General features: G+C 43.4%; 1 protein-coding gene across 2 annotated transcripts in view; it reads right to left on the minus strand.

Moving 5' to 3' along the window:
- The window catches only part of dcc (DCC netrin 1 receptor), a 1,336,447-nt gene that overhangs the window by 491,983 nt on the left and 831,142 nt on the right, over nucleotides 1-13,322 (minus strand). For both annotated transcript variants that reach the window (XM_072574203.1, XM_072574193.1), the window contains exon 6: nucleotides 11,487-11,641. In XM_072574203.1, the coding sequence (XP_072430304.1) occupies nucleotides 11,487-11,641 (155 nt within the window). The remainder of the gene's footprint in view (nucleotides 1-11,486; nucleotides 11,642-13,322) is intronic.

Here is a 13,322-nt window from a genome sequence, read left to right on the forward strand (position 1 = left end):
CCCAGGGAAAAGACTTTGTCCATTTATCCTGTCCATGCCCCTCATAATTTTGTAAACCTCTATAAGGTCACCCTTCAGCCTCCGATGCTCCAGGGAAAACAGACCCAGCCTGTTCAGCCTCTCCCTATAGCTCAGATCCTCCAACTCTGGCAACATCCTTGTAAATCTTTTCTGAACCATTTCAAGTTTCATAACATCTTTCCGATAGGAAGAAGACCAGAATTGCACGCAGTATTCCAACAGTGGCCTAACCAATGTCCTGTACAGCCGCAACATGACCTCGCAACTCCTATACTCAATACTCTGACCAATAAAGGAAAGCCATACCAAACGCCTTCTTCACTATCCCATCCACCTGCAACTAGGAGCTATGAACCTGCACTCCAAGGTCTCTCTGTTCAGCAACACTCCCTAGGACCTTACCATTAAGTGTATAAGTGTGTCAACTTAGTTTGTTTTTTTCTAATTGAGGAATCACTATTTACTCAAATAAATTCTGGATAGGTTATTAAGTGGTTAAATAAACAGTGAAGGTACAGCTAAAAGACAACAGATCTTCGTACATGCTGTACCTTTTTCTGAACAAAACAGGTAGAAATCATGCCAGTTTAGTGACTGCACCCATTCTGTGCAGGTATTGTGTCTGCTACAAGTGAGTCCCTGGATCCACAGTCTTATTATTTCAGCCTCTCAGACAGCTTCTGTAAACAGAGCTGGTAAATGTGTATTTAAGGCCTTGTGCCTGCTGGTGGACCTGACGTAAAAATTATTAATGGGCAGCCAAGCCTTTACTCTGAAAAGTTTTTCTGAACTTGGATTGGGATAAGTGCTCACTTCCAATTCTATAATCCTGATGATTCCTCCCTGCTGTCCTGCTGACTCTATCCCTATGTGGCATTTGCTGCTGGCCTGGTAGATGGCTCACCAATGATATTTCACACGCAGTAAAGTGGTCTTTGAGAGAATTCCTGCCATCAGCAGAGTAGACGAAATGTAGATGAGGCTAAAGGTCTCAAAAGTCTGAAGGCAAATGCTAAAACATAACAGACACATATCAAAAACAAATTTAAATAATTGAACTGTTTTAAAATATGATAAAAATTTAGCACCACACATGTACATGAAAGGGCTCAGCCTGGAGTATTATATCTGGACCTAATCCTCAGCTAGATTCGAATCTGATGTAAAGGATTTTTGTCAAGGACATTGAAATCATTACAGGCAGCCATAGTGTCCTGTCATACAAAGCAACTTAATTACAGAGGACAATAGAAAGATGGAAGGATTTTAAGAGCAAGTGTATCAGTAACTGTAGGAACATCCATCACTGATGGTGGCAACCAAGTCGGAGAGACACAAGAGGTGAGAATTGGAGGAAGAAAAGTACTTGGCTGATGTGAGACATCATCGAGATAGATTCATACAGTGCAGAAAAGTCCTTTGGCCCATCAAGTCTGCACCGACATTTCAGCCATTAAAAGCACACGAATTGCCTGCGCTTGTCCCATATTGTTGAATGATATGATATTTGAAGTACTGATCCAAATATTTGTTAAAGGTTGTAAAGTTTCCAGCCTCCACTACCTTCCCAGGCAGCACATTCCAGATTGCACCATCCACTGAGTGAAAACGTTTTTTTCCCAAAATCCCCTCTGAACCTCCTAAAGCTATGTCCTCTTGTGATTGACCCTACAGCCAAGGGGAACATTACCTCCTTGCTCTTATACTCTGTGCCACGACTGATGAAAGCAAGTGCCCAAATGCTTTCTTAACTATCCGATTCACGTGCTCTGCTGACTTCAAGAATCTGTGAATAATTACCCCAAGATCTCCTCTGTTCCTCTAACCAACTAGTATTTAACGCCATTCATTAAATACTCCCTCATCTTGTTTATTTGCTCCACAGTGTATCACCTCGCACTTATCAAGGTTACATCCACTTCTTCCTGTAACTTACAATCATCTTCTTTGTTATTGACCACTTTATCAATCTTGGTATCATTTGCAAATGTGCTTAATGTTCCCCCAACATTTTCATCTATATCATTTATATTTTTAACAAACAATAAGTGTCCCAGTACTGATCCTTGTGTTACACTCGCACTGGATACCAGCCTCCTGTCACTCAAACAGATTTCTACACTATCTTTTGTGTTCTCTCACTAAGCCAGTCTCTGATATATCTTGCTAAATGTCTCTAAAGTCATGTGCTTTAACCATCTCAATCAGTCTCCAATGTGGGACCTTGTCAAAAGGGTTTGCTATATAAACTACATCAACAGAATTTCCCTCATCCACACACTTAATCACATTTTCAAAAAATTCTAACGTTTGTTAAGCATGACCTCCCTCCGACAAAGCTATCCCTAATTAACCCATGCCTTGCCAAAAGGATATTAATTTGCTCCTTCAGAATTTTCTCCAGTAGTTTCCCTATCACGGTTGTGTGACTCACCAGTCTGTAATTTCCTGGTTCATCACTACCACCCTTCTTAAAAGTTGGACGACATTAGCTATCCTCCAGTACTCTGGCACCTCTACGTGGTCAGAGAGGAATTCAACATCTGATTAGATTACTTACAGTGTGGAAACAGGCCCTTCGGCCCAACAAGTCCACACCGCCCCGCCGAAGCGCAACCCACCCATACCCCTACATTTACCCCTTACCTAACACTACGGGCAATTTAGCATGGCCAATTCACCTGACCTGCACATCTTTGGACTGTGGGAGGAAACCGGAGCACCCGGAGGAAACCCGGAGGAAACCCGGAGAAACCCACGCAGACACGGGGAGAACGTGCAAACTCCACACAGTTAGTCGCCTGAGGCGGGAATTGAACCAGGATCTCTGGCGCTGTGAGGCAGCAGTGCTAACCACTGTGCCACCGTGCCGCCCACAAAGAGCTCTGTGTCAGAGCTCTAGCAATTTCCTGCCTTGTCTCCCACAGCAGCCTGGGACACAATAAATTCCAACCAGGGGATTTGTCTAGAGACAAAACAAAATCTGCAATTGGTGGAATCCAAGGTAGATAAGCAGGAGGATGGAAGAACACAGCAAGCCAGGCAGCCTCAGAAGGTGGAGAAGTCAATGTTTTGGGTGTAATCCTTCTTCAGGACTGGGGTGGGTGTAAGGGGAGCTGCAGATAAAGGGGGTGGCAGGGACAGGTGGTGAGGTGGGGATAGGTGAACTGAAAATGTGTTGCTGGAAAAGCGCAGCAGGTCAGGCAGCATCCAAGGAACATGAGAATCGCCGTTTCGGGCATCAGCCCTTCTTCAGGATTCCTGAAGAAGGGCTGATGCCCGAAACGTCGATTCTCCTGCTCCTTGGATGCTGCCTGACCTGCTGCGCTTTTCCAGCAACACATTTTCACCTCTGATCTCCAGCATCTGCAGTTCTCACTTTCTCCTGGGGATAGGTGAAGACAGGTAGAGGGTACGATCTGGTTGTTCGATGGAAGGAATGAATCCGGTTGGTAGCCAGAAGGAAGGAGGAATGGAATGGAGGGGCTGGGAAGGGAGTCGGGGGATGGAAAAGGAGGTTATTTGAAATTGGAGAACTCAGTGTTGAATCCTCTGGGCTGTAGACTGCCCAGGTGGAAGATGAGGTGTTGTTCCTCCAATTTGCAATCTGACTCATTGTGGCATTAGATGAGACCAAGGATGGTCATGTCGAAAAGGAAGTGAGAAAGGATCTGTCTGTTTTTAAGCTGAACATAACTTCCCATTTCTTATATCAAACTGTGCCAGTTCCTTGCAGTCCCTTTTCCTGAATTCCATATGTACATTCTCCTTTTCCAGAGTGAAGACCAAAGAGAAGTATTCATTCAACACCCTTCCAATATCCTGTGGCTTCATAGACAGGTTGTCCCTCTGGTCCCAGTGAGCCCTCGGATGCTGCCTGACCTGCTGTGCTTTGCCAGCACCACTCTAATCTAGACTCTGATCTCCAGCATCTGCAGTCCTCACTTTTACCTTAAACGATCACCAGTCATTTCTCTCTAATGTCTCGTAAGACTGTACCTTTAATAAAGACCGAAAGAATTACGGATGATGTAAATCAGGAACAAAAACAGAAATTCCTGGAAAAACTCAGCAGGTCTGGCAGTATCTGTGGAGGGAAATTAGAGTTAACATTTCAGGTCGAGTTACCCTTCCTCAGAACTTAGAACTGTGTTGGGTCACTCAACCTGAAAGGTTAACTCTGATTTCTCTCCACAGATGCTGCCAGACCTGCTGAGTTTTTCCACCAATTTTTGGTTTTGTTTTGACTTTACCTTTACATTTGTTTGAAAGTGAACATGCACATTGGACCTCCATTTTGAAGTCTTCAAGTCGAGTCAAACTAGAATGCATCATTCACACATTTTGCTGACATTTTTTTTAAACCTTCTGGGCTCTGAACTCTATCTGAAATGCAGGAACCACTCAATTGTAACAACTTGGATCTGGGTGTTTGAGATGGTAGGGTTTCCCAGCCTGACACTTGTACATCAGTATAGAAGAGATCACCATTGATGCTGGGTGACTCTCACCGTTATTGGTTGCTGGTGGCACTTTCACCTGTCATATCGGAGGATTTCTCATTTCAGAGAGCTGCTAGCCAAAATGATCACCCAATAGCCCTCCAGACCAAGCAGCAAGAGTCAATGCAGTGGACAAGACAAGGAGCATTAAGATCCTGGGGTCCAGGTAAATGTGAGGGTCACAGGTTGGGGAATGAAGGTGATGCCTATTGGGAAGTTTAGGGATGGGATTGGCAAGCTGGCATGGTGGTGGGGGTGTGGCAACCTTAGAGGCTACACCTTGTTAAGTGGGCAGAAAGGGTGGTCATGTGGATGGAGTCTCCTGATGTTGAAGGGAGCTGATTGATTTCTGCATGCCCAAGGCCTGGGCAGGCTTGTTTCCTGGATACCTCCCCACTTTCTGCCGAGCTCTTCCAATCAGGCCGAGAATTAAGTCCTGGGTGAGAATCAGCCTTTGATGGTCACTAATTGGCCGCTTTGGCCCCAAATAGATGTAGCCTTGCCTGTCCCACTGTAGAACTGTGGACAGGTCAGGGCGGGCTGGAGGACAAGTGGGAAGGCGACCATGGGGAACTTTGCAAATCCACTATGTAAAAATGTAGCCAATGAATCGTGGAATGGTTACAACAAAGGGGAAGGCTATTGAACCTATCATTTCCATGCCACTTCCTGCAAGCACATGCCAGTGAGTCTCATTTTCCTGCCTTTCCACATAGCCCTCAAATTTCTTTTTTTTCTCATTATATAATTATTCCGCTTCCTTTTGGAAGCCATGATTGAACCACCTTCACAGCCTTCTGCAGGAATGAATTTGGCAGAATAATTACCCTCTGGATGAAGAAACTGAGTTTAAATTTAAGCTACATGGTAAAATTTAAGGCCAATCAGCAGAAAGTTAGGTTCAGCCTATAGATTGTGAGGTCAAAGACATTACGACTACGTCCGGATCTAATTCCTGCTACTCCCTCTCTAAAAGCACTCTGAGTGTGTCTCCATTTCGAAGGCTGTGATGGTTCATAAAGGCAGTTCACCTCTATTTGTGGGCAAATTCAGAGAGACAATAAATGTTGACCGAGCCAGCGATTGCCAAATCCCATGAATGAATAAAAGGGAAACAACAGTATGGAGTAAAACATGGCATTGTACTAAAATGTTTCAAAGCAAAACCTTATGGGGAATTTAAGCCATCAACATGAATCCTATTTCAGAATCTATCATGAACTACTTGTCCTTTTGCCAGTACTTTCAAAGTTCTTCTTAAAATTAAAGAAATATGTCAGTTTGATGAAGATTAATTCAAACTACACAGATGAAAATGCAAAACAAGAAATCACAGTTAAGAAAAGTGAAATAGGATGCGATCTAATGTCCTTTACAGCTGAGTAAACAGTTTATCAAATGGGAATCAAACTTGGATTATGTCCAAGCCATTAACATCACTGTTGCTCTCTCCAGCTCATTGTTAAGAATGAAATTTTGGCTGGATGCCAGTGTTTCTGTTGTCCCACTGAGAAATGAATCAGAGCTTTGCTGAGCCCAGTCTCGCCTCGCATTTCTGCCCTGGCAGTCAGGACTGCTTCCTGCTAATCCCAAGTGATGCTGTTGTGTGAAGGTCCCAGCAAGCTGCCAATTTAAAGAGCAAGTGCCACAACTGGGACTTCAAAATCATCTCTCCTACTTTGCTGAGACCATTTTCATGGCGTGTAATTTTACAAGCACTAAGAGCCCTCCACTACCTCATGCCTTATGTGTGAGTGTGCGAACTAGAGCGATTCAAAAAGGACAGCTCATGGCCACCCTCCCAGCACCTTGGAATGTGCTGAGGTAGTGAAATGTAATGTGCTGCTTAAATGCAAGCTCTTTTTTTGATACAGTCTTGAGTTTTTTGGAACTTTTCACATCATCAAAATACTTCAGAATTAAATGATACGCTAATTAATAAACGTGAATACAACTAAATTTGAATGTGTTTATGCTGAGAAGAGACATTGTCCTTGTCGGCTTATGAAAGTTACTTACTGAGCGACCTTTTAGCAGCAATGTCAAAATGAAGGCAAATTGTATTTCTTTTTGTCTTTCCTGATGCTATGCATTAACACATTACATCAACATGCATAACATTTTGCGCATACATAGAAAGAAAATCTGAGGGAGCGACACAACTCTATTTTCTATCTCTTAGCAAAATTTCTATCCATCATATTCTTGCCCCTTTATCCTATAGGTTTCAGTTTTGTTAATAATTCTTCCAATGGGGTTTAGCTATTCAAATCCTTGTGAAAGTCAATACATACAATATCAACTGCACTTCATCCATTCTCTCTGTTACCTCATGAAACAAATCTCCGTGCAAAACCAAATTCAGGCAAATCCTTTATTGTTTGATCTTGTCTAACCAACTGTTAGCCATCTGCTAAATTATTGTTTCTAAAAGCTTTCCCTATTGATGCTAAACTGACTGACCTGTCATTTCACAAATGCAGAGAAAGCTGGAGAAACTCAGCAGGCCGGGCAGCATCTGTAGGGAGAGAAACAGAATTAAGAGTTAAGAAGAGCAAAGAGAGGACGCGAGCAGTCTTTAGCAAATAGAATAAAGGAGAACCCTAAAGCTTTCTATAGATATGTGAGGAATAAAAGGATGATTAGGGTAGGAATAGGGCTAGTCAAAGACAGAAGTGGGAAATTGAGTGTGGACCCTGTAGAGATCGGAGAGGTGCTAAATGAACATTTTTCATCGGTGTTCACTCAGGAAAAGGAAAATATTGTAGAGGACAAGAATGAGGTATGAGATATTAGACTAGAAAGAATCGAGGTTAGTTACACACAGGTGATATCAATTCTAGAAGGAGTGAAAGTAGACAAATCCCCTGGGCCGGATTGGATTTATCCAAGGATTCTCTGGGAAGCCACGGAGGAGATAGCAGAGCCTTTGTCTTTGATATTTGAGTTGTCATTTTCTACAGGTTTAGTACCTGAGGACTGGAGAATTGCAAATGTTGTACCATTGTTCAAGAAGGGCAGCAGAGATGACCCAGGTATTATAGACCATTGAGCCTTACTTCTGTTGTAGGAAAGGTTTTGGAAAGGATTATAAGAGATAAGATTTATAATCATATAGCAAGCAACAATTTGATTTCAGATAGTCAACCTGGTATCGTCAAGGGCAAGTCGTGTCTCACAAACCTCATTGAGTCTTTTGAGAAGATGGCCAAGCATGTAGATGAGGGTAGGGCAGTTGATGTGGTATAGATGGACTTCGGTAAAGCCTTTGATAAGGTTCCAATGGTAGGCTGATGGAGAAAATGCAGAGGCATGGAATTGAGGGTGATTTAGCAGTTTGGATTAGAAACTGGCTTTCTGAAAGAAGGCAGCGAGTGGTGGTTGATGGAAAATATTCAGCCTGGAATCCAGTTACTAGAGGTATGCCACAAGGATCTGTTTTGGGACCACTGCTGTTTGTCATTTTTATAAACGACTTAGAACCAGGCATAGGTGGATGAATTAGTAAATTTGCAGATGACACTAAAGTCGGTGGAGTAGTGGACAATTTGAAAGAATGTTACAGGTTGCAGGGGGATTTGGATAAACTGCAGAATTGGGCTGAGAGGTGGCAAATGGAGTTCAATGTAGCTAAATGTGAGGTGATGCACTTTGGGAAGAATAACAGGAAGACAGAGTACTGGGTCAATGGAAAGATTCTGGGTAGTGTGGATGTGCAGAGGGATCTTGGAGTCCATGTGCATAGATCCCTGAAAGTTCCCCTCAGGTGGGTAGTGCTGTTAAGAAGGCATACAGTGTGTTAGGTTTCATTGTAGAGGGATTGAGTTCCAGAACCACAATATCATGCTGCAACTATACAAAACGCTGGTGCGGCCACACTTGGAATATTATGTACAGTTCTGGTCGCCCCATTACAGAAAGGATGTGGAAGCATTGGAAAAGGTGCAGAGGAGATTTACCAGGATATTGCCTGGTCTGGAGGGAAGGTCTTATGAGGAAAGGCTGAGAGACTTGGGTCTATTCTCATTGGAAAGAAGAAGGCTAAGGGGAGATTTGATAGAGACATATAGGATGATCAGAGGATTAGATAGGGTAGACCGTGAAATACTTTTTCCTAGGATGACAATGTTAGCGTATACAAGGGGGCAGAACTACAAATAGAGGAGTGATAGATTTAAGACAGATGTCAGAGGAAAGTTCTTTGCGCAAAGATTGGTAAGGGCGTGGAATGCCCTACCTGCTAATGTAGTCAACTCAGCCACATTAGGGAGATTTAAACAATCCTCAGATAAGCACATGGATGATTTTGGGATAGTGTAGGGGGATGAGCTGAGAATAGTTCACAGGTCGGCGCAACATCGAGGGCCAAAGGGCCTGTTCTGCGCTGGATTGTTCTATGTTCTATGTTCCAACGTTTAGAGTCCAGTGTGAATCTTCAAAATTGAAAGGTTTGGAAAGTACTTTTTTCTTATGCTTATTCCTGCCACTGTCAGGTTTATCTTCTTTTTTGAATAAGCATGGAATGCTTACAATTTTCTAGCTTTCCAATCTATTCCTCTATCTAAAAGAAGAATGTAGCTGGACTGTCCACAATTTCAACCTTCTATGCTTTTAATGTAATCTATATGGGCTTAATGAGTTAACCAGTGTCAACTTTCCAAGCACCTTCTCTTTGTGTAGTTTTGTTTATCTCAGCCTATATCTCAACTGATGAAGGGCTTTTGCCCGAAACGTTGATTTTCCTGCTCCTTGGATGCTGCCTGACCTGCTGTGCTTTTCCAGCACCACACTCTTGACTCTAATCTCCAGCATCTGCAGTCCTCACTTTCATCTATATCTCAATCGCAGCTTTGGCAAAGTGTACTTCCTTGGTAAACACCAATGTAGAGTCTAGATTAGAGTGGTGCTGGAAAAGCACAGCAGTTCAGGCAGCATCTGAGGAGCAGGAAAATCGACATTTCACGCAAAAGCCCTTCATCAGGAATAGAGGCAGAGAGCCTGAAGGGTGGAGAGATAAGTGAGAGGATAGTGGGGGTGGGGAGAAAGTAGCATAGAGTACAATAGGTGAGTGGGGGAGGGGATGAAGGTGATAGGTCAGGGAGAAGGGTGGAGTGGATAGGTGGAAAAGAAGATAGGCAGGTAGGACAAGTCATGGGGACAGTGCCGAGCTGGAAGTTTGGAACTGGGGTGAGGTGGGGGAGGGGAAATGAAACTGTTGAAGTCCACGCCCGAGGCGGAAGATGAGGCGTTCTTCCTCCAGGCGTCTGGTGGCGTGGGAGTGGCGGTGGAGGAGGCCCTGGACCTCCATGTCCTCGGCAGAGTGGGAGGGGGAGTTGAAATGTTGGGCCACAGGGTGATGTGGTTGATTGGTGCGGGTGTCCCAGAGATGTTCTCTAAAGCGCTCTGCTAGGAGGCGTCCAGTCTCCCCAATGTAGAGGAGACCGCATCGGGAGCAACTGATACAATAAATGATATTAGTGGATGTGCAGGTAAAACTTTGATGGATGTAGAAGGCTCCTCTAACACACCAGATGGCCTCCTTCTTTAGGGACCGCAATTTCCCTTCCCACGTGGTTAAAGATGCCCTCCAACACATCTCGTCCACATCCCGCACCTCTGCCCTCAGACCCCAGCCCTCCAACCGTAACAAGGACAGAACGCCCCTGGTGCTCACCTTCCACCCTACCAACCTTCGCATAAACCAAATCATCCGCCGACATTTCCGCCACCTCCAAACAGACCCCACCATCAGGGATATATTTCCCTCCCCACCCCTTTCCGCCTTCAGCAAAGACCGTTCCCTCCATGACTACCTGGTCCAGTCCACACGCCACCCCCTACAACCCACCGTCCCATCCTGGCACCTTCCCCTGCCACCGCAGGAATTGCAAAACCTGCGCCCACACCTCCTCCCTCACCTCCATCCAAGGCCCTAAAGGAGCCTTCCACATCCATCAAAATTTTACCTGCACAGCCACCAATATCATTTATTGTATCCGTTGCTCTCGATGCAGTCTCCTCTACATTGGGGGGGACTGGACGCCTCCTAGCAGAGCGCTTTAGGGAACATCTCCGAGACACCTGCACCAATCAACCACACCGCCCCATGGCCCAACATTTCAACTCCCCCTCCCACTCTGCTGAGGACATGGAGGTCCTGGGCCTCCTTCACCGCCGCTCCCACACCACCAGACGCCTGGAGGAAGAACGCCTCATCTTCCACCTCGGAACACTTCAACCCCAGGGCATCAACGTGAACTTCAACAGTTTCCTCATTTCCCCTTCCCCCACCTCACCCCAGTCCCAAACTTCCAGCTCAGCACTGTCCCCATGACTTGTCCAGACCTGTCCTACTTGCCTATCTTTTTTTCCACCTATCCACTCCACCCTCCCCCCCCACGACCTATCACCTTCATCCCCTCCCCCACTCACCTATTGTACTCTATGCTACTTTCTCCCCACCCCTACCCTCCCCTCATTTATCTCTCCACCCTTCAGGCTCTCTGCCTGCATTCCTGATGAAGGGCTTTTGCCCGAAACGTCGATTTTACTACTCCTCAGATGCTGCCTGAACTGCTGTGCTTTTCCAGCACCACTCTAATCTAGACTCTGGTTTCCAGCATCTACAGTCATTGTTTTTACCAAAACACCAATGCAAAGTATTCATTTGCAATCTCAGACATGCCTTCTTCATAGGTCTCCACGTTGATCTCTAATGACACATTACTCTTCTGATAACCATTGTATTGTTAATAACACTCAAGAAAGCCTTTGCATTCTCTTCTGCTTTGAGCAGAATACATAATACATAAGTAAGCAGTTTTGCTCAGAATCAATAATCAATGCCAATGTTGTTCTGACTAAGTTAAATTGAAGCAAGACCAATGGAACAAGTCAAATTGAGCTTCAACAGTGTTCGTTTCCCCACAAATCATGACAATGTCACTGAATAATATTGCTTACCACAATCTGAAAGTAATCACTTGGAATGACCACCTCTCCATTCTTTATCCATCTCACAGTAGGGACTGGCTTTCCGCTAACTGCACATTCAAACTCAATGTCCATACTTTCATAAGCATAGAGGTTGGAAGGACGCTTTAGGAAGCTTGGAGGAACTGTAATGAAAAGATACAAAGGTAATTAGTTGAAAACAAGCAACAGCAATCACAACTTACAGCACCATTAATGTAATCAAACCTTCCATGGTGTTTCACAGCAACACAATCATGCAAAATTAGGTAGACACCAAAGCACATAAGGAGATATTAGATATATGTTATTACATTAATCTGGCAGGTAAATCTAAGCTTAGTCATGGTGCAGTGAAAATACCATTTCATAAAAGTCCATCACAATCACTGATGTCCTTGAGGGAAAGAAATCTGTCATAGTTACCTACATTTGCCTCCAAACATTTAGTAATGTGGTTGACCAGTAACAGCCATTTGAAATAGCCTAGAATGCCATTCAGTTCAAAGGCAATTGAGGATGGGAAAGAAAAGGACATGCTGGCTTTGTCAATGATACCCATGCCCCTGAATGAATAGAAAATAAAAAAGATTACCCTAAACTGGTGAAATTGGTTATTTCACAGCACGTCCTAAAGGAGGTGAAAGAGTTAAACAGGCAGTGAGGATTCAAAAGCTAACTCTAGAATTTAGGGACTTAATAAATCAAAAAAATAAAATTTAAATAACAGTGTGTAGAATCACATCCACACACACACACACACTTCCCATCCCAAGTTTCAGGGCGTAAAGAAAATGACAATCTGCACTTATGGAAAACTAATATTTCTTTCAGGTTTTGCCCACAGGGCAATTTTGACACAACATGCACCAGTGATTTCTTGATAAGCATGTATCAGTTTCCTACTATTTGTTTCCATATGTTTTATGTTGTTGCATTGCATTGGGATACACTTGCCAGGTTAGCCTTAACAAACAGCACATAATGGAATGGCCTCCTTCTATGCTGTAAATAGCTGTGCGAATAGAGGAACACTGAGAATAAGGACCATACTGATCGAAATTCATTTCTAAATAGTCACTCCCCTCATTTGCTTTTTAATCAAATTAGAGCCATATGTAAAAGTAGTGCACACAGGAATATTGTAAAATGCCTAAATGATTCAGAGATGAACTTTGCTTGGCAGGATTTCTTATACTCGGATTTTTTTACTTATTTCTCCATCTCTCATTTCACTATGGATCATTGTCTTTCCTTCATTTTTTACATTTCAGTGAAGGTTTCTGGAATGGGGTTTTGCCTTTTTCATGATTTTCACTTCTGTAAGTTAAGCATGAAGAAAGTCCAATGAAGCAGAGATGACAAGACATGTCTTCACTTCACCAGGAGATAATGTTAAAAATTACCCACCAAGACACAATTTATTTGAATTGGATTATGCTTAATTTAAGGATTTCTATACACTGCAGATAGGAACAAAATCTTTTCACCACTGCCAATTAATAATGAATTCTCCAATTCAATCTAAAGAAAACCAGTTCAATACACTTTAAAACTAAAACCAATATTTTGCACAAAATTGATTACACTGTCTTTGGATAACAACTGACAGTGGATTAATGCTGAAAACATTGAGCTATAACAAATGGATAATTGGGTAATATTTTATGCTTGGATCAGGGATTCTGCACTGTCCTTGGACAGGTAAATGTTTATCTAGTATCATCTGTACATTTAACTAGACAGATTTATTTAAAGAAGCTACCATTTTCCTGAAAATGTCTTTGGGAAACCGTTTGTTTTCTGAGGAAATTGAGAGAAAAATGG

Source organism: Chiloscyllium punctatum, chromosome 1 (genome assembly GCF_047496795.1).
Source record: "Chiloscyllium punctatum isolate Juve2018m chromosome 1, sChiPun1.3, whole genome shotgun sequence".
NCBI lineage: Eukaryota > Metazoa > Chordata > Chondrichthyes > Orectolobiformes > Hemiscylliidae > Chiloscyllium > Chiloscyllium punctatum.